General features: G+C 42.0%; 1 protein-coding gene across 1 annotated transcript in view; it reads left to right on the top strand.

Annotated features, from left to right (window-relative positions):
* Positions 1 to 26,907, top strand: part of LOC103530464 (low-density lipoprotein receptor-related protein 5) — a 140,361-nt gene that overhangs the window by 31,610 nt on the left and 81,844 nt on the right. The window contains 4 exon segments of the mRNA XM_030451247.1: positions 91 to 487; positions 13,389 to 13,586; positions 16,957 to 17,153; positions 19,122 to 19,253. Coding sequence (XP_030307107.1) covers positions 91 to 487; positions 13,389 to 13,586; positions 16,957 to 17,153; positions 19,122 to 19,253 — 924 coding nt within the window.

Raw genomic sequence — 26,907 nt, 5'->3', positions numbered from 1 at the left:
AAAAGAAATACTTCTCTACCATATTAATTCTCAGTGCTTTATCATCTGCAGATGCCAATAATACTAATGCTTTCCTTTTTTCTTCTGCAGCATCTCCATATCTTCTTTTTGCCAACCGGCGGGATGTTCGACTTGTGGATGCTGGAGGCATGAAGCTGGAATCCACTGTAGTGGTCAGTGGTTTAGAGGATGCTGCTGCAGTTGACTTCCAGTATTCACAAGGCATCGTTTTTTGGACAGATGTGAGTGAAGAAGCCATCAAGCAAACTTACATTAACCAAACTGGGAATGTGGTGCAGAATGTCATAATTTCTGGTCTGGTTTCCCCGGATGGCCTGGCCTGTGATTGGATTGGGAAAAAACTTTACTGGACGGATTCAGAAACCAATAGAATAGAAGTAGCTAATATCAATGGAACATCTAGAAAAGTCCTCTTCTGGCAAGACCTTGATCAGCCCAGGGCAATAGCTTTGGATCCTGCTCATGGGTAAATATTCATTTGACTTAAAAGCTTAAAAGGATACATTGGTGATTTATGCTGATTTTTTAAATCTGGGAAAGAAACATAACCTTTTGTTTCAGTTTACGTTTTCTTAAGGTATTTTGCTTAAGATGTGCAGCTGAACATATGTTTAAACTTAAATATTTTGTGGCAAGAAAAGGCAGCACAGACATAGAGCCAAGAGAAAAATAAAGCTGTTCTTATGCCAAATATTCAGCAAGTATGATTGCCTAACTTATTCCATCTCACTTCTGAAAAGTAATTATTTTTATAATCCTTTTTAGTTGTTATTTTTTTCAGTTATCTAGTCTAGTAAGTTAACTTTCATTTGATATGTGATGTCTGTTTCATGTGTCTAGTCATTCAAGTGTGTAAATCTGCATGAGTTGGAAAAGGAATTCTGGTAAACCTGGTATGCTCTAGTAAACAAAATTTTTAAGTGGTGATGTTGAATAATCATGTTTCTGCCAGCAAGTAAAAGAATCCAGGTGAAACCTGGGACTCTCAGTGCTATAAGGTGGCCAGGTTTGGAAGAACTAAGTGAGGAGGCTGGATATGTCACTTCTAGTGCTCTTGAAAATACTTGTATCTCTCTGTGATTCCTGCTTCCCTCTTCAACACTTCCCACCTTTTCACACGTGCTATTTGTTACCTCTGTGCACAAATAGTACTGATGTTGTGCACTTTGGGCCCAGTATTCATTGCAGTGATGACTGCAGATCTACTAGATGGATCCTGGGGATAAGGGGACAAGAGAAGTGAGGTGTACTTTGTGTGCACAAATCCATACAGGTGAGGTGGTTTGCCACTAATCTGCTGCTGTTTTGAAAACTCTCAGGGATCTCATTTTCCCCTGTTGTACGGTATGTGTAGGCAACTTTCTCATCTGAAGGAAACTTTGGTGTCAGTTGACATTTCCACAGAGGCTGGTCTCTTTCTGTTGGGGAAACAGTTCAGAAATATACAGGTTGTGAGCAATCCTGACTTACTTCACCTTAGGCCACATTGGGTTAATGGTTATTGAGGCCTAGTTAGAGGCTTTCTGAGAATGAGCTAATGGGAAAGAGATAACTTAATTGGCAACAGAAGAAGAAAATAATTATGTGAGAAGAAGGTTCCATGAGAATGGTATGTGTAATTGGAATACAAAGCCACCTGCATGATAAGATGATGTAAACAAGGCTTCTCTATATAAAGTGAGTGCAAGTTGTTAATAAAGGATTTCATACAATCATATTGATGTGCACATGGAATCCTTAAGCCTCCACAGACTGTTTTCCCACATCTTTGCAAAGGGATGCTGAGTTTAGGTCTTAGGATAAACCACAAATATTAAGTAGCTGGTGGTTTAACCAATGCTGGGAGACAGTCTCTCGAGAAACCACCTTCTTCAGGTGTGTTAGAGCTCAAAATGGAAGTTAAGGCAGAGGGCAACTTCAGATTGCAATGTCAGCACCTACCATGCTGCAGACTGGAACTTTGTCAGGTTATTTTTGCAGTGGTTTCTGTATAACACTTCCCAGAAGGAGTCACAGGTACATTTGTGATTAATGTCTAAAGGGTGTACAAGTATTAATGAAAACATATGTACCCAAAGAAACAAAATCACTAGTTTTCTTGACATGTCAAATTCTGGAGCTGCCTGTGTGCTTCAAATACTTCAGATACTGATTACAGCCATAATCAGGAAAAGGGTAAGTGCAGTGACTTATTTGGACCAAAGGACTTTTCCAGAGGGGACCTTGTCCTCTTAATCCTGAATTTGCCATGGATGCCTTTAGGTGAAAAGAATTCTTCAGATATCAAATTTCTGTATGAAAGTGTTTTTAAAAAAATAGCAGCAATACTTTGTGTTTCCTGACAGCAAGTAGTCTATGTAGAATTAATTACTTCCAAAGATTAACTTTCAAACTAGAATTGTGTAGTATCACTTACACAGGGAATATGATGATGATGTTAAATTGAATATTTTCTAAAGACGTAGAGGACAGAGGGTGGAATGGTGCTTTCCATGAAATACCAGTGCCAGGTTGAAATCTTTTGTGTGGATGCAGCTCTGTCTTTTAACAGTTTTTTTTCAGGGTAGTTTAAATATTGGTTGTATCAATACATTTAATACTGCAGGAAATGCAAGATTATTGGTTTTAGTTAAAACTGGATTAGAACAACTGGAAGAGAAAGTATTGTTGGTACAGGTCAAGTGGAAAGCTTTTCTAAAACCCTCAGTGGTGATGGTGAAGTTCTGGAAATTTAACCCTTGTTTGTGTTTGGAAGAAGAGATGCAGGCATGGTTAATTTTGAGTGACTTTGGAAAACAGCTCTTTGCAGCACTACTCTGTGCAGGACAAATGTACAGGATTTTTAAAGCATAGACAAAATCCAATAGGTAACAACAGAACACAGTGTTTCAGTGTCTGGTAGGTATACTGCCTTGTTTTTGCCTTTCTGTCGGTCTGTGGTACCCTGTTATTTCTTTTCCTGGAGGATTTCTCTACTTCTAAGTATCTTGCGTTTACTCCTCCAGGGAAGATGTGCAAGTATGAGCAGTTACTGTGGAACAGGCTAATATAAGGAATGTGATTCATTTGCCAAAAATGTCTGTGTGTGACCTGGTCACCTTGAGACTTTCTGGTATTGATCAACAAAATTGCATGAGATGAGGAGATAAGGCCAGTTCCAACTTGCTCAGATCAATTCCTTGTGTTGCCAGTACTTTTGTCCTGAACATTAATTCAGTCTACAAAAGCTCCTGGGATGCCAAATGTCAGTCCTACAAACATTATCAATCTAATGTGTACTAAGGTACCAAATACCGGTTTTGGTATTTATATCTTATGTTTGTTGTGGAGTGCTCTGTCCCAGGGGTATTTAAATTTGCATATACAACCACCAACACCAACAAAATCAGCCAAACAAAAACCTACCCAAATAACTGTTGGGCGCTTCACTGTTAGTTACTTTTATCAGGCTTCCAAACCAGGGGGCATTTGTAACACAAATAGTGCTGGACCAAAATTCTTGCATATTCTGTTGAATTTTCCTGAAACGTTATCTGGGCTAACTATCCAATTTTTAACAGTGAAATGACAGTGATAGACATTGTTAATGTTTTGGGTATCAGCAAAAAAAATTTATATTTAAAAACAAAAAAATAAATGCTGAGCTGTCAGCAGTCCCAGAAGCATTGGTGTCTTGACTGTCAAAGTGCTTGGGTTTTTTTGAGGTCAATAAGAAAACAAAGCCTTATGTCTTCTGTGGAAATAATTTGTCAGTTACCACTTAAGGCTTCTGAATTAGGTAATCTTAGCAAGTTCACCTCTGTTAACTACAGTTAATTTAAATCAGGTTCATTTAAATAAATTATTCATATACAAATTGCTACAGAGCATAAACTTTTTTTTCTTGAGAAGCCACTTCGAGCTTTTTTGCTGTGTTCCTGACCTGCCCATAAAGCCCAAATAAATAATATCTATTGTTAATAAAACAGCATATTTTAATAAAAAACAGGTAGTTTTTTGTAAAAAATATCTGGGTTGTTTCAAGGGTAGGTATAAAAACTTTGATTTTTTCTTAGTCATGGCAGTCTGATGAAATTCCCACTGACTGGAAAAGGGGAAATAAACTCCCTGTTTTCAGAAAAGGAAAAAAGGAAGACTTTGAGAACTACAGGCCAGCCAGTCTCACTCCTCTGCTTGACAAGATCATGGAGCAGGCACATGGAAAATAAAGAGGTGGTTGCTGACAATCAGCATGGCTTCACCAAGGGCAAATCCTGCCTGACAGTTTTGGTGGCTTTTTACAGTGGGGTCACTGCATCGGTGGACAAAGGGAGAGCAAATTACTTCTATCTACCTGGAGTTAAGCAAAGCATTTGGCACTGTCCCACATGATATTCTGATCTCTGAACTGGAACAGTGTGGATTTGATTGAGGGACCCAGTGTACCAGGAACTGGCTGGATGGTTGCACTCAGAGTTGTGGTCAATGGCTTGATGTCCATGTGGAGACCAGTCCTGACTGGTATTCCTCAAGGGTCAGTACTGGGACTGATGCTGTCTCACATCTTTGTTGGTGACAGGGACAGCTGAATCAAGTGCACACTCAACGAGTTTGTTGGTGACACCAGACTGTGAGGTGAGGCTGACATGCTGGAAGGAAGGGATGCCATCCAGAAGGACCTGGACAAGCTTGAGAAGTGGGCTTACCCAAACAGCATGAAGTTCAACAATACAGGAAAATCTGATCTCTTCTTACAGTGCTATCCAAGCTCCCAGCTCAGGGTCTTTATGTGTTGAGAAGCCCCCAAACTGGAGGTGATTTCCTGTAGTTCATTGCATTTCAGCACCTGCTGCTTGATGAAGTGGCAGAAACCTGTTGGAGGAGGGGAGGAGGTTAAATGGAGACAAGAATTACTTTTGCCTTTTGTTGTGGTTTGTTTGGTAACAAAGGACCCTGTGGCCACCCACTGCCCTCCCCCACTTCAGTATGGCAAGGAGGAATCCACATAAAACCTCCAGGGTCAAGACAAGGACCAGGAGGGTTCCACTCACCAATGATGCTCACGGGCAAAACACACTCAACTTGGGGAAAAATCCATTTAATTTATCATTAATCAAATCAAAACAGGGCAAAGAGAAAGCACAACCCAGAGCTTAAATACTTTTCCCCACCCTTTCCTCCTTCCCAGGCCCAGATCACTTTGTGCCTGCTATCTCCACCTCCTTCTTCCTCACAGAGAAGGATTCTTCACAGTCTGCCCTCCCATGGGAGAGTCCTTCAGGAACCCCTGGGACATGAGTCCCTCCCATGGGGTGCAGTCCCTCAGGAGCTGACTGCTCCCACCCGGGCTGCCCACAGGGTCATGGACTGAGCTGGGAACAGTCACCTCCCCTGGCACGGGCTCCTCCAGCCAGGGATGCACAGACACAGCTGATCCATGATACTCCACAGGCTGCAGGTCAGCAGCTGCTCTATGGGATCCTGCATGAGCTGCTTCACAACTGCTCCACCATCATCCTTCAGGGACTGCTCTGCTGTGCTCCTCTGTGGGTTACAGGGGGTCAGCCTGTTGTCTCACCATGGGATGTAGAGGCGCTTCTGTTCAGCACTTCTGTTCTGTTATCCCTATCCTTCTTGACCTCCCATTTTGGAGGGATCCAAAATGGCAGAGATCACGCCACCATCACAACTACAACCAATCTGGGATTAAACAAGGACAACCAGAATATCATAAAATGTGCCTCAGCTTCCTCCTTAAATGAGAAGTAAAAGATCAACCTTCTGAGATGTATGGATACAAATGTTCGTGGTCTGGGAAATAAACAGGAGGAACTGGAGCTCTATGCCCAGTCAGGCAGTTCTGATCTCATGGGAATAACTGAAAGGTGGTGGTACGAGTCCCGCGACTGGAGGATGGTGACAGAAGGTGATGGGCTGTTCTGTAAAGACTGGCAGGGGAGAAGAGGTGGAGGAGTTGCACTCTGTGTTATGGAAAACCTTGAATGTATTGAAGTCACCAGTGATAATTGTGGCAGCCCCATGGAATGCCTGTGGGTCAAAATCAGAGGGGTTATCTCCAAGGGTGACTTTACCTTAGGTATCTGTTACCAACCCCCTAACAAAGACAGTGTGACCAATGAAGCAACACTTGGGTCCATTGGGCAAGCTTCAGGTCAACAGATCCTGGTCCTTATGGGAGACTGTAACTATCCAGATGTTTGATGGAAGAACAACACTGCATCTCACCTGATATTGTAGATGTCTACAATGTCCAGTGTAGAAGACCTCTTCACACAAGTGTTGACTGTGCCAACCAGGAATGGGCACAACTGGACTTCCTGCTCACAAACCAAGAAAACCTGCTCTATGATACCCTGCTTAGACTTGGCTGCAGTGACCACAACAGTGTGGAGTTTGGGATACTGCTGAGCAGTGAAGCTTAATTCAAGAACAAAGGTTTTAGGTTTTAGAAGAGCAAACTTCAGCTCAATCAGGGCTGAGTTGGAAGGGACTCCTTGGGGGAGCTTCCATGGAGGGTAAAGGAGTTGGTGAGTGCTGGAAGTTTATCAAGAACACCCTCCTAGTTAAAAAGAACCAGTTCATCCTCTCTAAAGGCAAGGGCAGCAGTCGGAGCAAGCGACCCCCGTGGCTTAGCTATGATCTCGTTCTGCTCAGAATCAAAAGAGAAAGGTACCAGATGTTGAGAAGTGGAACATTACTGCTTGAAAATTACAAGGGCAGTACCAGATTATCCAGCGAAGCAGTTAGGAAAGCAAAAGCTCAGGTTGAGCTAAAATCAGCCAGAGATGTAAAAACTTCAAGAAAGAAAGGGTTCTTCAGATATTTTAACAAGCAGAAGCAGAGGAAGACCATTGGCCTGCTATTAAACAGGAGAGGTGAACTGGTCACCAACAATGCTGAAAAGGCAAAGGTTCTTAACACCTTCTTCACCTCTGTCTTTACCACAGTTGGGTCCCAGGCCATAGGAACAGAAATCCAGGTTGATGCAGACACCAACCCGCCAGTGAAGGAGGAGCTGGTATATCACCTCTTACAGGAGCTTGACCTGTACAAATCAAGGGGTCCAGATGCCACCCACACCAGGGTGTTGAGACAGTTGACTGATGTCATTGTGAAGCTGCTCTCCATAATCTTTGAGATATTGTGGAGATCTGGAAAGATCCCTGAAGACTGGAGGAAGAGTAGTGTCACCCCCATCTTTAAGAAGTGTTCCAAGGAGGTCCCAGGCCTCACATCAGCCTCATTCCAGTCCCTGGAAAAGTCATGGAGCAAATCGTCCTGGGGACCGTCACAAATCAACTGAAACACTTGATTGGGAAAGGCAGTATGGAGTCACCAGGGGCAAATCATGCCTGACAAACATGATTGCCTTCTGTGACAGAGTGACTGGCTTGGCTGATGCAGGGGGAGTGGTAGACGCGTCATCTACCTGGACTTTTCCAAGGCTTTTTTGATTCCACAGCCTCCTCCTGGAGAAACTGACTCCTTATGACCTTGACAAGTGGCCTGTGTGGTGGGAGGGGAACTGACAGACCATACCCAGAGGGTGACAGTAAATAGTTCCTCCTCCATTGGCAACAGGTCACGTCACAAGGGGAGTCACCCAGGGATTGATATTGGGCCTAGTGCTGTTTAACATCATAAGTGACCTGGATGTTGGGATCAAGAGTGCTGATGCCACCAAAATCAGTGGAGAGGTTGACAACCCAGAAGGGAGAGCTACCCTCTAGGATGGTTTAGACAGACTGGAGAAGTGGGCATGCAGGAACTTTATGAAATATAATGTGGAGAAGTACAAGGTCTTGCACCGGGGAACATATAACCCAGGACTGCAGTTCAGACTGGGATCCAGTTGGCTAGAGAGCAGCCTTGTGGAAAGGGACCTGGGGTCTTGGTGGACAACAGGCTCAGCATGAGCAAACAGTGAGCTGCAGCAGCAAAGGAAGCCAACAGGATGCTGGGCTGCATCAAGAAGGGCAGAGACAAAGAAGCCAAGATCCCCTTCTACTCAGCACTTGCCAGACCACACCTGGAGTATTGCATCCAGTTTTGGTCCCTGCTGTACAGAAAGGATGCAGTCTGGAGAGGGTCCAGAGAAGAGCCACAAGAATGATCAGGGGACTGGAGCACCTGCCACATGAGGAGAGGCTGAGAAGACTGGGGCTGTTCAGCCTTGAGAAGAGAAGGCTTAGGGGAGACCTTATGACCATGTTCCAGTACTTAAAGGGGGCTACAAAGAAGATAGAGATTCTGTTTACAAGGAGTCCCATGGACAGGACAAGGGGCAATGGACACAACTTGCTTCTGGGGACATTCCAATTGGACACAAGAGGAAAATTTTTCACTCTGAGAAAAGTCAGACATTGGAATGGTCTCCCAGGGGAAGGGGCAGATTCCCCCACTTTGGGAAGTTTGAAGTCTCAGCTTGATGGGTGCTGAGACATCTCAGATAACCAATAATATTAGAAGGATTGGAACAGATGGTCTTGCGGTACCTTCCAACCTGACATTCTTTGGTTCTATGACCTTGGTGTCTGTCCTGTGTTTATCTCTTCTGGTGTTGCTCTCTTTCCTGCACCTCTACTCTGCCCTGAGGTCTGAGAGCACATCCCTTGTCATTGAGGGCCTCAACATCAGCCGGAGTCAGGGCTGGATATTTTGAAGCCAGGGGAGCTTCTCACCCTATGGTGCCGCATCACCCAGAGGACCTTTCCATGGACTGACATGCTTTCCTCTGATGGAATACAGGGGCACTATGCAGCATATGAGAGGCTTTAGTATGGGGTAGATTACTGCAGAGACTCTATGTTCTGCAAAGTTCACCAGGAAGATCAGTTTTATGATACTTCCAGGATTTCAGAGACATGTTACAATCAGGACAAGGTGGTAACAGGGCAATAATATTTTATATATTGTGTTTAAAAAGTCCAAACACTTCTTTCAGGTGCTTTGAAAGAACACTGCCTGCATTCAGATCGTTCTAGATGTTATCTAAATTCATCTTCATCCTGCTGGCCTTCCTTTGTGGTACTGTTACTTTGCTAATACTGTGTAGTTTCATGTGTTTGACACAGGCATTGATGAGGATTGAGCTTGCATCTGAATGCATTGAGCTTCAGGGTAAGCTGCAATTTTAATGGGAAGCTTGTAGAGAGGAATTATGCTCAAGGGTAGTTTTTGTGGATATCTTTCCAGCCATTTTATTTTTAACCACCTTTTAATGTTTAATTGTACTTAGCTAGTTTTGTCTCTGTTAATTTTGATTTTAGGTAAGTGTCATGGGATTTAATTTTTGTCTAAGCTCCCTTCTAGTTCACATTTATATATTTCTATCATATGAATAAGTGTGAACCTGTCATAGCCATATGATATATGATATAGCCTGAGGTCTCCTTTAGTAGCCACGTTTTTCTTTATTCAGCAGTCCATCTGTTGTCCATCTTCATTCCTGTTGAGGTGGCAAAAGTGGTTCTTTGAATACTTCAAGTTAGTGGAGGTGAGCTGGAGCAGAGAACTGATTTCACTTTACCAAAAATGAATATTTGTCCTAATCAGTTTCACAGTCTGATTCACCATCTGGTTGTGTAGACAATTTCTTTTATGTCTGCTTTTCTCTGGCTTCCCCTGTTTCTCAATAGCTGCTTCCCCACACAGTTTTAGCTGCCACAAATTACGACTTTACTTGTTAAGAAAAACCAAAATGAGTGGCAATTTACATTCATAGGTTATCCTGTGAATCGGGACATCTCAGCTACTGCTGCTGCTTCTTCAGGAGCAGTCTGTCCTGGTTGATGGAGTTGAGATATTTTGGGGAATGTGTCTGGGGACACAAGTCCACTGCAACCATTGTGAGTGACCTGCCTGAGAAGCAGGTCAACTGCTTCAACTGCGTGGAAGCTTTACCAGAAAATAGAAAACTGTGTTAACCTCACATGTTCAAGTATATGTGGATTGTCATACAAGTGGGTAATTTCTATCTGACCAGTCAGTCTATCTATATTTTCATCTGTATTTCCCTCTTCAGTGGGATGAACGTGAGAACAGTGATCTATGCTGCTTTGATCAGAATAGTCTAAATAGGTGCTGGGGCTGCACTGGAAGGGGAGGTACAGCTGAAGAGGAGGTTGTAAGAGACACATGCTGTGGATGTGTACAGATGCCTGTTCTTTGTTGGCTGAAATGATGGCCCCAGCTGCACCTGATGCAGTGACAGAGCTACTGCAGTTTACAGGAGCATCTTCTGTTGTGAAGGGGAGAATATCCTGCAGAGGAACATGACAGCAATAACAAATGTAGTCCCTCCTTCATTCCCAAAGTAGACTGCATTCTATCCCATGAAAGAAACCCTAAAGCTTTTATCCTCTGTGTGTGTTAATGTGCATGTTTGTTTACTTCCTTTGTAGTTCCTTGCATGGTTGCAAAGCCAGTGCTGTCATCTTCAGGGGATCTGAGGTCTGGGATAATCCAGGTTATGAAAAATCTGGCAAACCATGGGCTGTGCAAGAATGAATTGCCTCTTTGCAATTCTTTTCTGGAGCTCTAGTGGTAACAAGACTTAGCTTAGATGTAGCTCAGTGCACTTACCCAGCTGGTGCCCATCCAGATCAACTCCAGTTGATCTAATAGAGTGCAGTGAACAATGCTGGAGAGTTGAGTGCATAGATACCTAATTTTGTTTGAGGGTTCCCTTGGGTCAGTCTTCCTGACACTGACCATGCTAGAAATGGCTGGGTTTTCATTGGGAGGTGACTGGCCTGAGGTAGCTGAGGAAGGAGTTGGCTGTGTTGTGTGTGTAACCATGGTATGCTGAATGTACAGCCTGCATATTATGCTGGATAATGCTTACCAACTGGCTGTCTTCATCTGATCAGACAATTTATCTCATAACTATTCTCAGCTATTCATTTAGACTTTGTGTGATTTGCCACATTTTGATCTGGTCCTTTCCAGCTGATGCTTTTAATGTCTCTAGTCAGGCTGCTTCAGTTGCCCGTAGGGGGAGTTATAGGAAAACAGGGACATGGATGGGAGGGGAAAAGAAAGATCCCAGAAATTTAATTCAATTCTAAGTATGCATGAATTCATGATTTATTAACAGAAACAAAATTTAGACGACTTGGTTTTATAAGTTTCTGTGTATGGACTTGGAAAAGGAAGCTCAGCTACAGTCATTGCCTGCTTGGATACCTCAGCATAGCATATTACTTGCAGCGTTTTTGAGAGATGCGTTTACAGAGGACTTTTCCTGCACCCTTTGGTACTGTGGTTTGATTTATGTTAATAAGTATGTTAATAAGTTAGAATCATAGAATCTGCTGAGTTGGAAGGGACCCATTAGGACCATCAAGTCCAACTCCTGTCCCTGTGTAGCTCACCCCCAGGATCACACCACATGCCTGAGAGCATCATCCAAACACTTGTTGAGCTCAGGCAAGTTTGGTGCTGTGACCACTTCACTGGGGAGCTTCTTCCATTGCCCAGTCATCCTCTGGGTGAAGAACCTTTTCCTAGTGTCTAGCTTAAACTTCCCCCAGCACATCTTCTTACCATTCTTACCTGAGGAGGTCCTGTCATTGGTTACCAGAGAAAAGAAGTCAGTGCCTGCTCCTCCTCATTCCCAAGTGAGGAAGCAGTGAGCTGTTATGGGGTTTTCCCTCAGTCTCCTCTTCTCCAGGCTGAACAGACCCCGTGCCTTTTGCTGCTCCTCCTGTGGCTTTCCCTCTAAACCCTTCACCAACCTCCTCTGGACACTCCAGTAGCTCTTTTGTCCTTTCTGCACTGTGGCACCCAAAGCTGCTCACAGATCTCAGGATGGGGCTGGGGCAGTGCAGAGTGAAGTGGGACAATCATCTCCCTGGCCCTGCTGGCACTGCCTTGCTTGGTGCACCCCAGGACTAGGTTGTCCCTCCTGGCTGCCATGGCACACTGTTGGCTCTTGTTCAGTTTCCCATCATCCAGAGCCCCCAGATCCCTTTCTGCAGGGCAGTCTCCAGCCTCTGGCTGCCCAGGGTCTATGAATATCCAGGGTTACCATGTCCCAGGTGCAGGATTCAGCACTTCTCTGTGTTCAGCTTCACACCATTGGCAGGTGCCCAGCACTCTGCTCTGTCTGGGTCCCTCTCAGGACCTCTCTGCCCTCGGGGGTGTCAACTGCTCCCCCTCATTTGGTGTCATCTGCAAACCTAATTAGTAAGTCTTCAGGTCTTGCATCTAAGTCATTTATGAATATATTAAAAGGACCAGGCCGTAGACTGGATCCCTGTGGAACCCCAGTAGTGACCAGTTGCCAGCCTGATGTGACCCTTTGAGCTCCACCCATCACATTAAATGTTTGTCCAGCTGGGTGCTGGGCATTTTATTTAGAAGGTACTGTCACAGACAGTATCAAAGGCCTTCCTGAAATCCAGAAAGATTGCATCAACTGGCTTCCCTAGGTCAGGTTACCTGGGGTTACCTTGTCATAGGAGGAAATAAAATTAGTTAAGCAGGACCTTCCCCTAATGAACCCCTGCTGGGTGGGACCAATGACTGTGTTGCTTTTTAGGTGTTTTTCAATACCTCCCTGGATAATCTTCTCCATAATCTTACCAGGCACTGAGGTGAGACAAACAGCCCTGTAGTTACTAGGGTCATCCCTACTGCCCTTCTTGAAGACTGGGAGAACATTTGCCAGATTCCAGTCAACTGGTATCTCTCCAGATTACCAAGAGCATTGAAAAATCATCGAGAGGTCTCACTGCAACCTCTGCTAGCTCTTTAAGTAGCCTTGGATAAATCCCATCAGGCCCCAACAACTTATAAGGATCCAGCTGAAGCAGCAAATCCCACACAAGTTCAGGGCTGACTGGGAGATGGTTGTTTGCATGGTCATGCTTCACTGGCCCAAGGCTCTTGGGATGCTCAAGCCCATCATCACTGAAGACAGATGTGAAAAAAGAATTAAAGTCTCTGCTTTGTTTATATCCCTATTTATGTGGTGTCTATGATCATCAAGTAATGGACCAGTGTTGTTTCTGGCCTGCCTTTTGCCATCAACATTTTTTTAAAAGCCTTTTTTATTATCTTTCACAGTGCGTGTCAGCTTCAACCCTAGCTGAGCTTTAACCTCAAGGATTTTTGCCCTGCAGTGGCAAACAGCATTGCTATAGTCCCCCCATGTTGTCTGTCCTTCCTTCCACTGGCTGTATACCTTCCTTTTGTGCCTTAGTTAATAAGTATGTTAAAGTTTTAGGTATATACATTTATGTATACGTATCACTCTATGTATGTATATTTATAGGCTTTGCAAAGACATGCTACCACTTCTGTTCCTGAAGCCAAGCACATGTTGTCATTTAATTTGTGTTTTCATTTGCTTTCTTTTTCAGATACATGTATTGGACCGACTGGGGTGAAACACCCAGAATAGAACGGGCAGGAATGGACAGCAGCACACGAAAAATAATTGTTGATTCAGATATTTATTGGCCAAATGGACTCACAATAGATCTTGATGAACAAAAACTTTACTGGGCTGATGCAAAACTGAGTTTCATTCATAGAGCAAATCTGGATGGTTCCTTTAGGTAAGTTTCCTTTAGTTAGTAATATGGTGTAAGTTATTTCTCACTTCCTGCATTCATTTTTCAATTGAAGCATTTTCCCCCAGAAATCTAGAATGATGCCAATATCCTATTGTTCTTTTAAAATGCACTTAATGGCCTTACAAAAAGTAAAATAGCCTCACATCTTATAAAACTGACTGTAAAAGTAAGATAGTTTGTATCAGTATTTCATCACAGTCCTTTTATAGCCTTCTTCTAGATCATTTTTTTATTTATTTTTAGGCTCATATTTGTCTCCAAAATAGTTAATGATGCTTATCCTTGGCCCTTGGCAACATAACATTGAACAAGTGATGGAGGTTTTACAGTGTTGTTACTTTATTTTTTTTTCTACAGGAAATATGCACTGAGACACACTTATCCTTGGCAGCATCCAAAGATTCCTTTCATGCATTACTTAAATAAATCAAATTCAGCTTATTTCAGACTGCAAGTGAGCAGGAAGCACATTTCTCTAAAAACATGATAGAAAGCAAAGTATGGAAATTTTGGTTGGTGGCACCTGTCCAAGTATGCTTTTGAGTTTTGACTTTTGTAAACAGAGAGAGATGATCCTTCAGACAGGACAGACCTAGATGTTTGAGATTGCACCTTCAATTCTATGCTGTGTTCAATGGGCAGGCTGTGTTGGTCCTAAAGGGTGAGTGTCTTCTGCCAGTGAAATGACCTGTTGAGGTCTCTGCAATCTGGTCTGGCTTTGGTCTTCAGGTAGTTTAAAATTATGTTTTCATTTTCTTGAGATCTTAAGTGTATTATGAGATAATTTTGCTTTGATAAGAAATTGGGAGAGTTTTATGCATATTGATGTAATATGCCTCCTCCCAAAAGGGAAAAGGTCTGGAGAGAGGAAGACTTTCCCTTGATAAAGGAGGACCAGGTTAGAGATCACTTGGCCAAACTGGACATGGGCCAGTTGGCCAGTCCATGGGCCTGGATGGCATATACCCTCAAGTGCTTAGAGAACTGGCAGATGCTCTTGTGAGGCCTTTGAAAGGTCCTGGAGAACAGGAGAGGTGCCTGAGGACAGGAGGAAGGATGATGTCACTCCCATCTTCAAGAAGGGCATGAAGAATGGCCCAGGGAACTGCAGGCTGGTTAGACTCACTTCCATCCATGGAAAGTTGATGGAACAAATTTTTCTGTATGTCATCTCTAGACATGTGGAGGAAAAGAAAGTTATTTGGAGTGGTCAGTATGGATTCACAAAGGGTAAATCATGCTTGACCAATGTGTTAGCTTTCTGTGATGTCGTAACTGGCTGGTTCGATGCAGGGAGAGCAGTGTATGATCATCTGCCTTGACCTGAGCAAGGCTTTTGACAGTCCTCCATAAAATCCTCCTTCAGAAACTCAAGAAGTGTGGGTTAGATGAGTGGGTTAGACAGTGAGGTGGATTGAGAGCTGGTTGAGTGACAGAGGTCAGAAGGTTGTGATCAATGGTGCAGGGTCAAGCTGAAGTCCTGTAGCCAACAGTGTTCTGCAGCAGTCAGCGCTGGGTCAACTCTTGTTCAACATGTTCATCAGTGACCTGGACGAGGGGACAGAGTTTAAAAATATAGGGCAAAAAACCCCAGAGGGCAAATATAAGATCTGGCACCTGGAGCAGACCAAGGCCATGCATTGTTGGACTTGATGACCTCTGAGGTTCCTTCCAACCCAGCCAATTCTATGATTCTGTGATTCTATGATCAGTATAGGTTAAGGGCTGACCTGGTGGAAATAGCCCTGTGGAGAAGGATCTTGGAGTCCTGGTAGACAATAATTTATCCATGAGCCAGCATTGTGTCCTTGTGACCAAGAAGACAAATGGTATGCATCAGGAAGCGTGTGGCCAGTGGGCCAAGAAGGGTCATTCTGCCTCCTATTCTGCCCCAGTAAGGCCACATCTGGAATACTGTGTCCAATTCTGGGCTCCCCAGTTCAAGAAACAGGGAGCTGCTGGAGAGAGTCCAGTGTAGAGCAATGAAGATGACTGGGGGACTGGAGCATCTCTCTTAGGAAGAAAGGTTGAGAGAGCTTGCACTGTTAATCTGGAGAGGAGAAGACAGAGAGGAGACCTCACCAACATCTGTAAATACCTAAAGGGTGGGTGTAAGGAGGATGGGGCCAGACTCTGTTCAATCATGCCCAGCAATAGGACAAGGGGCAGTGGACACCAACTGGAACACAGGAAATTCAATTTAAACATGAGAAAAAAACTTGTGTGAGGGTGAGGGAGCACTGGCACAGGCTGTCAAGAGAGGTTGTGGAATCTCCTTGAGACACTGAAAACCCACCTGGGTGCATCCTGTGTAATATGCTCTGGGTGATCCCCCCCCCCAGGGGGGGCTGGACTAAATGATCTCTAGAATTCTCTTCCAACTCCAATGAAAAGAAAAAAGAATTACTTGAATTGTGGCTTGTTGTGTCAGAACATTGGTTTGGAAGGTGTGTGTATGCCTTTGTGTTTGTCTATAGATAAAATGCATGAATTTTGTGAAAACTGAGTTCGTATTGTTTTGACTGAGGAAGTGGCAGGTATGTTTTTGTCAACTAAATAAATGTCTCCAAAACTACCGAACCTAAATTATACAGATACATTGCAGTATATATACATTTGAGCATCCTTTGAATTTAGAAAATATGTTGGAAATGTCATGGGTTTTTTGTGGCTTTCAGTTCCATTAATAATCAATGTGAAAATACATTCATTCCCAAAAGACAAGTGTGGTTGAACGAGGTCATTGAAAAACTGAAGTATATTTGATTTATATTAGTTATAAATACTTAGTCTTAGAAAATATGTAACTGACCCTTGCTCTGTATTTAGAAGGATAACTAGAAAACTATTTGTTTCTGCTTCTGGCCAAGTTAAGAGGGGTAATTTTAAGAGACTCTCAGGTTTTTTATTATTTTTCCTGCTAGAAGAAAGGATTGAGTGCCACTAAAGTCTTGGGCAAAGATCTCACATATAGCATAGGAATACAAAAAACTAATACTTTAATTTGAAGAGCACTCTTTGGACCTCTGGCTTCCCCCAAACAGAAACTGTGTTTTTAGGTTTATGCACAGCCCTGGTCAGGAACTTTGATGTGGTGAGTGAGGTGAGCGTTGGGCTGAGTCAGAGACATGTTCTGAAACCCAGTATGTTTGTGTCCTTTTTTCTATGAATGGGTCTTGGTTTACATTTTTTTTTTTTAACCATTTACTTTTATCACCAAGTAAATTTCTTGGTCTAGTGAATTTTTTAAAAGAAGATGATTCCTGTGTGAGTTTTTGCAAGCCAGTTTTTTTTCTGTGTGGTAACAAGTGGTAGCATAGTTTTTTTTATTCTTGCTCTTTCTTTCATCTAGGCAAAAAGTTGTTGAAGGTAGTCTCACTCATCCCTTTGCTCTTACCTTGTCTGGGGACACTTTGTATTGGACGGACTGGCAAACACGTTCCATTCATGCCTGTAACAAAAGGACAGGAGAGAAAAGGAGAGAAATATTATCTGCCCTGTATTCACCGATGGACATCCAGGTGTTAAGTCCGGACCGACAGCCATACTGTATGTTTGACTTTTCCCTGAAATATTTTGCATGACTGTTACCTATCTATCAGGAAAACTGTTAATTTCAAAGATGTCTAGTGTGAAATTGTAAAGTTTTGAACACTTGTCAGGGGATTGGTTGCTAAAGGTATAAGTACCCAAATCCTGTATCTTTCTTTGAAAATTCCTGTCTTAATTGGTATGAGCTTAGTTGTACATTCCAGGTGGAAAAAAAATCCAAACTTTGGTCACATCTTTAGATTTGGAATATCTGAACAAGTATGATAAGAACTCATCTGGTGTCCTCTTAACACCATTGTTTTAAAAACAACTGGAAAAAATACTTATCATTTCTTCTTACTTTTTTTTAAGTAAAACTGCCACAAAACATGTAATGTTCATGTTGTAATTGCAAGTGAAATTTTTGCAGTCCAAACTGGATCATGTTTGTCTTCAACATGTAACAAATAGTGTATGAGTGTTTCAGTATGGAAGGAAGCTTGTTCTGAGCATTTATATGAAAAATATCCATGCCTCTATTTTTCCTTTATGTATCATGCTACTTCAAAGGAAGGCAGATGTACAGAACTGGGAATTGAATGTGTCTCCATTTTGTCTCTGTGTGTCTCTGTGCATGTTAATTCCATTTGGCAGTTGGTCTAGAATGTTTTTAGGATTGTGAGAATGAGACTTAAAAGCGATGGTGTGTAAATATATGTGTATTACTGAGTAACTATCGTAAGGATCATCTCTTGCCTGGGGAAAATACTCGTGCTGGGCTTCTTTATTTATGCCAACTTTAAAATCTGTTTCCCTAAAGATATTGTTGGTTATTCCAGTAAAGTTTATAGGATGTCAGTAAACTGTTTTGGAAGTAAGCAAGAGAAGTTCGGAGATCATCTTGCTGATGGATTATGTGCAAGGTTCCATTGAGGTTGCTGGGTATGCACAGCACCCTGGTTTACAGCACATCTCCAGATAAGAGTTTGTCTGCTGAATTCTTGTGATTGCTTTTAGCTCAGGGAATGTCACAGCCTTGGGTCACAGTATTTTTGGTCAGTCACAAAAAAATATGGCACGTAGCGAAACAGCTTGTCCTGAAAATAGCTCAGATGCCATTGACTTCATTAAAATCAGACTGGATTCCTTCCTATTTTTATCTTTTTGTGACTGTCAGTGGAAGTAGCACAAACCAAATTAGCTGGAAATTTTGTTGGTTTATATTAGAGCAGTTCAGATGCTTATTCAAACTATAACTGATTTTTGAGAAATCTTGCACAGCTTGCATTTTTTATTATTTTTTATAGGTGGCAATATCCTCTATAATTATTTACGGTTACCATTTCATCTTGTTGTCATTTTTTTTTCCCAGGTAAACAAGACAGATGTGTGCAGCTGTTGTGTGTTCATCTCTGTCCTCTGTGTGTGTGTCCCCAGTTATTTCCTTTTACTTTTTCAAAATTATTTACTTTACATGTTGTTTCCCTGGATTTCCTGGTGGTTCAGGGGTATGTCTTGCTGTGAAAGCTTTGCAGTAGGAAAAGGTATCTCCAACATGTAACACTACTGTAATGTACAATTGTCCCAATTGTTGTTTTCCCTTCTTTCACAGAACTGGCTACCCCCCATCACCACACTCTAAGCACTGTTTTCTGTTTTCATAATGCTTAGCAGACCCAGCATTTACAATGTAATTGATGTCCAAAATACTTGCTTGTGTTCAGCTTTAGAAACTAAAGAACTGCATAGTGAGAATGTGCTGAAATATCAGGTTTTTCAACATCAGCTTTTGTGTGCATCTCACTCAAGGTAGCCCTCGGAGTAAGATGTTGGGAAGGAGGTAATCAAACACTTTATTTGTGGTTCTTCTGTCTTTTAGTACTAAAACTTGTGCCAGTCTTTTGGGATCTGTAATTTCTCTCATGAACAAAAAAGAGGTTTAGGGGTCATAGAAAAATGAAAATAAATCTGTTTGGTTTCTTGAAGTTCACACTCCATGTGAAGAAAACAACGGTGGTTGCTCCCATCTGTGCCTGCTGTCTCCAAGAGACCCCTTCTACAGCTGTGCCTGTCCCACTGGTGTGCAGCTAGAAGATGATGGCAGGACCTGCAAATCAGGTAGGAGCTTGACTTTTCTATAGGGACAGTGTTGACTTGTTTTGGGTTTGCTGCTTAAAAATTGACGCTTGAAGAAGTGAGTTGAGAGGAACTGCCTGACACACTGAAATGTCACTCGTGTGACAGTGACAATGACAGTGATTTTTATGAACTGAAGTAATCCCTTGAATCAGAAATCAGAGAATTTTTACTGTCTTCTGTGTCTTTTGACTGTATTTTGTGTTGTCAGTTCTCTGTAGGAACGAAGTACTATGTGAAGCCCATTACATAAGAATTTTAATAGGAGTAAGCTATTACAAAACATCTTTGAGGCAATGGACCACGGACAGACTTCTGATCTTTCCCATTCATTTTTCTGTAGTGGTGTTCAGTGATGCAGTAGTGGTGACTGAGTTGTTTCCCAGTTGCATCTCAAAGTTAGCAATAGGCTTGAGAGACGTTCTGCACGCAGATGTGCCAAAAAATTGTTCAGGGCCTCATCCATGTGCCCATGTATTATTTTAGAGATAATCCAGTGAGTTTCCCGTGTTTCAGTTAGTTTATAATGAGATAATCTGTATAGCAAAAATGTAAATTAAGATATAAACTAAAATTACAATTTTTCTGGTTCTGAAGATTAATCATCTGTCTGTTTCCCTTTGGGCTGCTCTGTGGGAAAGATTGTGGAATTTTCTCTGTGGAGAAAATTGTGCTGGATGTTTCTTTGTCCTGCCTCTAAATTGTTTGGGGTTTTTTTTCAGTGTTATATTTAATCTTTAAAAGTGAAGAAAGGGGTTGTGTGAAGGGGCTTATATAAAGTTTGCTTGTTGCAAGACGAACCTCTCTTAGGGCACAGCGCTCTGAGGTCCAACAGGTGTTCCAGCAGAAGTGCACAAACAGTGCTCTGAGTCTGTTGCCCTCAGGACTGGTCAGCCTGGCTCAGTGCTACTGCTCCGGAAGCAACTGACCTCTCTGCTGGCTAGCTCAGGACTGAGCTGAGCCTGTGCTTCAGGACTCACCTTTTATTGGCCTCCTAATCCTGCTCATGCACAGTGGGGGCCCACCCTAATCAGGCACAGGTGGGCTTAACACGAGCTCATGCCCACTTCCTGGTAATTAGTGGCACCTGGTTGCCTCATTTCACTACATTTGCTACTTGAGATTACCAAGTTAGAGAAAAATAATGTTCTATGCCTATGTTGTACATTCTATGGCTGTTCTATGTCACTGAGAACGTAGGAGAGGCTAGTGTATTGCCAGTAGAAAGCTGAATGAGTCTCATAGCATACCTTGAAAGCTTGGTTTTATCACTGATCAGGAAGCCTCTTTCAAAAATCCATCATACAAAAGTAGGCAATTAACACTGATGTGGTGGTATGGTACTAGGGGGCAAGGGTTTGGAAGATGTTCTGCCAGAAAGATGAAAGACATTCTGCTGCCTCTGATGCATTTTCAACTAGTCTAGTCAAAAACTATAGTAATTTTCTGATGTGGCTTGATCCTTTTGAGTACTAGAGCAAGTATAGTAGTTTCCTTTAGTTTATATGTCTGAAGGAGGATTTGAACACTGAACCACTAGGGTTTAAGGGACAGATTTATTGTCTCATCCTGCAGCAGCTGAAAGACTTATAAGGTAGTCCTTGCAGCTGCTGAAAGAACTTTTGCTTTCCTCCTTCCAGCTTTGTGGAAGTTTTCTTTTCACAGCATTCAAAAAAAACATTGCTGAATGCTCAGGACAACCTTTTTAGATGTTCATATTGACCCCGATGTTTCTGGCAGAGCGAATGAAGGTCAGCCTGCTTTTGGCATTTTGAGGGCTAGCACAAGCCAGGAGTGACTGCTTATCCTGTGCTTTCACCTTTCCATTATCAAGCCAGACAATCTATCAAGGGTGTTCTGTCAAAGGAAGGCAAAAAAGTGGGATGGGAACAGGAAATCTGGTTTTGCATAAGAATGTGGTCTTTTGGTTCTGTTTTATGGATTATTTCTTTCCCAAGCTCCATATCTTTTGTTGTCCTGTCTGCCTTATGCCAACATCATGTGCTTCTCTTCCCCCTCTTATTAATTAACTCCTAGGTTGCAAGGAACTGACCTGTTGCTCTCTGCTTAAATTCTTTGTAGTAAAGTTCTGTCAGGAATTCCAGATGAAACAGTGTTGACCACCTCTCCATTTTCTTTCCTGTTTGCCTCAGCAAAACTGGAAAAGTACTTGGGCATATGACTTACTTTGACATCAGGCTTTCAAGTGAATTACACGAGTGCTACTGGGGATGCGTCTGCAACAGGAGAAAGTATTCTGTTCTTAAAATCTTTGTCCATATAAGGAATTTACTGGTGCAAAACAACTTTATAATATTACTGTGTATCCGTCCGAAAGAATTGTTGTGCAGAAAAGCACTGAGTCTCCTAAGCAATTTTGGCTCTTTTACATGCTGAAGAATATATGGGTCAGTAATGTTCAGGTGTGAGAGCTCTGTAGCTCTGTGCTAAGAGTCGTGAATAGAAATGAGCTTAGGCTATTTAAGAACCCATGAATTCAAGGGCAAGCTGTGCCCCTATTTGCTTTGCTGTAGGCTGTGTTTCACACATTGAAATTCCAAAACTCTGAATTTTTACTATTTCTCTGAACATATAACTGTTGATATGCTGAAGTCATAAGTATTGTGTCTGTGTTAAAAGAATAGTTCAGTATTCTGTAATTTTGGCTTTTGGTATGGATTCGTTCTTGGTTCCTCTCCATTTCTAAACAGTTGCTGTGAATAAATTTTAAAAAATAGCTTTACAGTAGATAGCCATCACTAATAATGCATATTAAATATAGGGAGAGATTGCAACTAGCTTCAATTTTAAGATCCTCTCTGGGAATGTGTAAGTGTTTTGTGCAGATAGATGTTTTGTGTTACTTCTCTCCACATGTGTGACATTATGTCTGTTTTCCTGTGAAGTGCTGTGAAAATGCTCTGGACATGCCTTAAGTTCCCATATCAGCAAGCAGAGGGGTCGTTCATTTGGAAAATAAATAAGATGCACCTGAGCATGTGTTCCTAGCAAACTGACCACTGTCACAGTTCAGCAGTTTGGGCAAACCAAATACCAGAGGACAGAATTGCTCTGTTACCCCCCCAGAATTACTTCCCTTCCACCCTCCTAGGGGAAAATAAAAGGAGAATAAGGAAGAGAAACTTAAAAGTTGGAAATTAAAACTGAAACATATTTACTGGATCAGAGGGGCAGTAACTTGTGGGATAAAGAGCAAATATGTACAAATACATAGAAATACATAAAACTAGATATGAATGCTGTCAGAGATAGGAGACTTAGGACCCCCTGGGTCAGGGCTGTCTCAGGAGGGAGCTCAAGGGCTCTCTCCAGCAACCCATGGGTGTGGGTGCTGAAGAGCAGGAGGCAGCTGATGGCAAAACATCAGATTCTCCAAGCCCTCAGAGTGCAGGGAAGCAGCAGGGAAAGGGGTTGGGCTTGAGGTCCTCCTGACTTACAGAGTATGGAAGGAAATGGGAAGGAATTGACCCTTCTGTGCTTCACCCCTCTGGATCCCTCAGGGTCCTGAAAACCCTCTTTAGATCCTTGTGTTGGTACCAAATATTAGCCTGGTGCACTCAGACCATGAGAACTATTCAAGCTATGATCTTTGGAATTACTTAAGAAGTTCTGTTGGACCAGAATTCTGTTGGACTCTCTAGGTAGGTGTATCAAATACACAATTTTAGAGAGGTGTCTGAACCCATGTAGAAGATGAAGTCACAGTTTGTAATGCTCCTCAGAGCCTGACAGCTCTGGTCTGTGGAGGGTGAATCAGTCAGTTGTAACTCTTAGTACCGTCAAACTTGCAGGAAAAACTGACTGAAATTTCACATTTTGAAACAAAACTTCAGTTCTTTGGCCAGATACTTGGTGGTTTTTTTATTTATTTCTGGCTTTTTAAAATAGTAGGGGTTTTTTTTGTTTTAATTTTCCTTTTTTTTTCCTTTCTTTTAATTGTATCAAAGTCTTTTCTAAGCCTGTTCGAGCAATAGTGTGAATTTTGAGAAAGAAACGAAGGTCTGGTTGAAGTAATTTAAAAGAGATGTGTAATTCTACCTAGATGGCTCTTTATTCATGTGGGGACCCTCTTTCAGTTATTTTGCAAACTTAGAGATAGGCTTAAGTTTTCCTTTGTTTAAGAATCACATGTATCTACTTTTTATGAATAGAATTGTTTTTATTAATGAGTCTTTAATTTGTCTTTGGGGGCTCCGTTCAGGAAACTGTTCCTTCTCCTGAGGAGGAGGAAGGAGAAGGAACAGGTTTAAGGTTTAGAACAGGGTTTTTTTTCAGATTCATAGTATTTAGTGAGTTCTGTTGTTGGATTAATAATATCTTGAAATGTTGTGAAAAAGACAAATGTATTAATAGCTAATGTTGTGTCTCCAACATGAAACCATTTGAACCTTTCTCACCTTGCAGAGCAGAGTCATTAGGTGGTAGCTGTATGTCATCTCCTTTGAGCAGCTTCACCTTCCTCATGATTCTCATTCTTGCTTTCCTTGGTGCACAGTGAATTCATCTGTTTCTGACTACATTTTGCACGTTTAGATTTTTTGGTGTAATTTGTACCGCTTAATTTTAACATTTCCAGGCAAAGTGGGACCAGGATCTTTCTACCCTGTTCTGCTTTCATGAAGTGGGTTTGCTTCTCTAGGCAGAGGTACAGTCTCAAAGTGTTGGACAATAGCCCCTGCTTTTTCCTTTCCATTTTGATTTGATGATGTTCAGTTTAATCACATTCAAGCATGTCTATAGGTTTGCTGTGTGTCTTGCCAGCTAAGTGTACTGGACCCTGATCTCTGCCTGCCATACAGACTGAGCTGTATGCATCCTTCCAAGACTGAGCCAGTTTCTGTAATCAGTGTTCAGCAGCCTGTTTCTTTTGTGTGTCTGGAAAACAGATTATTTCTTTCTGCTGTTTTCAGTGGTGCTACTATATAGTTATTGCTTCAGGCCCTTGTAAAGAAAGTAAAAAAATCTCATCTACTTTCTTAGAAGTGGATATATTTCCCTGCAAGTGGTCACTCTGATTTCCCGTATTTCCTTTGCCTGTTATTGTTGCATTCCCAAAGGATCTTACTCTCAGTGCATCTAATTTTCTGATATGATGGTACCAAGTAAGTATATGAACTAAAATTACCCTGACAGAATTTTAAAACCTATCATCCATGGCTGGTATGACAAAACGTTTTAAGTGAAAGCTCAAATACTCCACACCTCATCCTCCCAACTTTTTCCTAGTATAGCTTTGTGGCAATGGAGCTGTAATAAGTAAGATAAACAAGAACTTCAGCTAATAGGCTTTTCTTTGGTATATTTTTAAACTTCAGTAGGGGCACTCAGAGATACACCGGATCAGAATTAGTCTAGATTCATGAATCTTCTGGAAGCTGTGTATGCCAAGGTTTAAAAAAAACATGTTTTCCAGTTTTATTTTTCTTATTAAATGTATAATGCTTTTCTACAGTGTATGGATAAAATATTCCAGTAAAAAGTGCAGAATTTTCCCATACCTGAATTCTCAACTAAATTGGCAGCTTCTATACTCCAGCGAGCCACCCCTTTTAGAAGAAGAGAGGTTTACACTAATTGAGATGTGAAAAATAAACTCTTACGCTAGGTTAATGTGAGTGTTTCTTAAAGTCAGCATAAGAGCTGCTGCCATATCTTTAGCTTAAACATCAAATGAGTCAAACTAAAAAAAATTATTAATTTTCAGAATTTTCTTTTGGTTAATCAGTCGCATGAGGTTGTTTGTTTGAAAGCAGTAACAAGGAGAACTTCTTCCCTCTTACGCTTCTCCGCCCTTAAATGGGCAATGGGTACTTCTTAGAAATCTGGTTCCTTTAAAATATCTCTGTTTAGATGTTTAGCTAGCCAGCTGCTTTTGTAGTAATCTTGTCCCTGGTATGTCAAAGTGTAAGTGGTCATTTGAGACATGTGGCACGTTGACCTCGGCTCACCAGAAGTTCATTTCTCCAGATGAAGGCATCTGTTATTTTCATGAAAGTGGGATAGCTTTGGCTGCTGAGTCAATGTCATATGGTGGTATGATCTGTAGAGATTATGCCAGGATGGTGTGACAGCTGTAGTTACTCAGTTGAACTGGGAAGTTCTAGTTTCTCAAATGAAAACCAGAATTATTTTTTTAAGTTCAAAACTGGAAAAGAAGGCACTAGCTTCTGGTGTTTGAAAAGTCAGCTTCCCTTATTTATCCTTGATCTGTTTTTTGAGGTAGTTGAAGTTGGGTAATATTACCAGTGGCTTATTTTTGCTTGGCATTCTTCAAAATGCAAAACAGGAAACAAAACCTGATGCATAATACTGCAGGGTTTTATGCAGGAGCATATATGGGGCTGTACTAGGACATGAGTGCTTCTTTCCAATCTGTTTGTCATGAGGAAAGGAAGCAGAAGGATTTTGTATTATCCTTTCTTTCCTAGAACCTTGATAGCTCCCTGTACATCTGTTTGCCATCTTGCCCACTCTGTGATTGAAATGCAACTGTGGAAAACAATTATTTTCTGATTGCAAGATCATTTGATTTCATGACAGGTGTCTTCCATCCTGTGCCTGGTCTCTGACTGACATAGAGGGGATGTTATCCAGAAGTTCTGGAGGACTTTTTCCTTGTTCTCCCTCTCCCTAATGCACTTCCAAAAGTATATCATGCTTCCTTAGCCTATTAAGAAATTGTCTATCTCACGTTCCTCTTTTGTCATACTGAGGTGGTGCTTCTTCAAGATTACTGTGATCCTTTTCTGAAAGAGGGATTTGTGTAGTGGGCATCTCCCTCAATGCCTGCAGCTACATTGGGTCCCTGGTCATAGTGTCATCCAACCAGTCAGCAGATGATCTATGGGAAGGAACTGTGACTGTTTCACACCAGATGAGAGGGAAAATTTGGAAAGTACAAGGAGTCGACATTGGTTTCTGCAAGGTGCAAAATTATCCAGATCCTCCCAGGCTGTGAAAATGAGATGAAGTGGGTTGAATGGGGAAATAGAATTTTACTTGCTGCATCTTGTCCCTTGTTTTGCTACATAATCCAAATATATTCTGTTGATTCTATAGCACTAAAACAACGGGCTAGGGTGTTATTTACTGTCATGGATTAACGCTGGGCTGGCAATTAAACTGAATGCCAACTGCTCTCTATTAATTGCCTTTCCTCATGGATAAAGAAAGGAGAGAGAATAAGGGAGGAAGACTGATGAGCTTTAATGAAACAGTAATGATAAAAAGGAAAAAATTACTAAATCTATACAAATAGACAGGAAAATTGATCCCACGTTCCTCCCCCCTTTCCCCAATAACCCTCAACGTCACCACTGAGGCTGCAGGGCAGCCCTGGGACAGTCCAGGCTGGAATCCTGGGGTCAGCAGCAGTTGGGAGCTGCAGGCAGGAACACACAGATTCAGGCTGGGATGGATCAGGAGCACAGGCAGAGGAAGGGATGGAATCCTCCCAAGATGCTGAAACAGGGAGAGGTGAAGAAGGAGGGAAGGGCTTGACCCTGGTGATCCCTCAAATTTATCCTGAAGATGAGGTGTATGGGATGGAATCCTCTGTTTGGTCAGTTGTGGTCATTTATCTTGTCTGCTCCTCCCTAAAGGAGGGTCACAGGTG

Source organism: Calypte anna, chromosome 5 (assembly GCF_003957555.1).
Source record: "Calypte anna isolate BGI_N300 chromosome 5, bCalAnn1_v1.p, whole genome shotgun sequence".
Taxonomy (NCBI): domain Eukaryota; kingdom Metazoa; phylum Chordata; class Aves; order Apodiformes; family Trochilidae; genus Calypte; species Calypte anna.
Note: the sequence above shows the minus strand (reverse complement) of the source record. Positions and strands in the feature narration are given on the sequence as shown.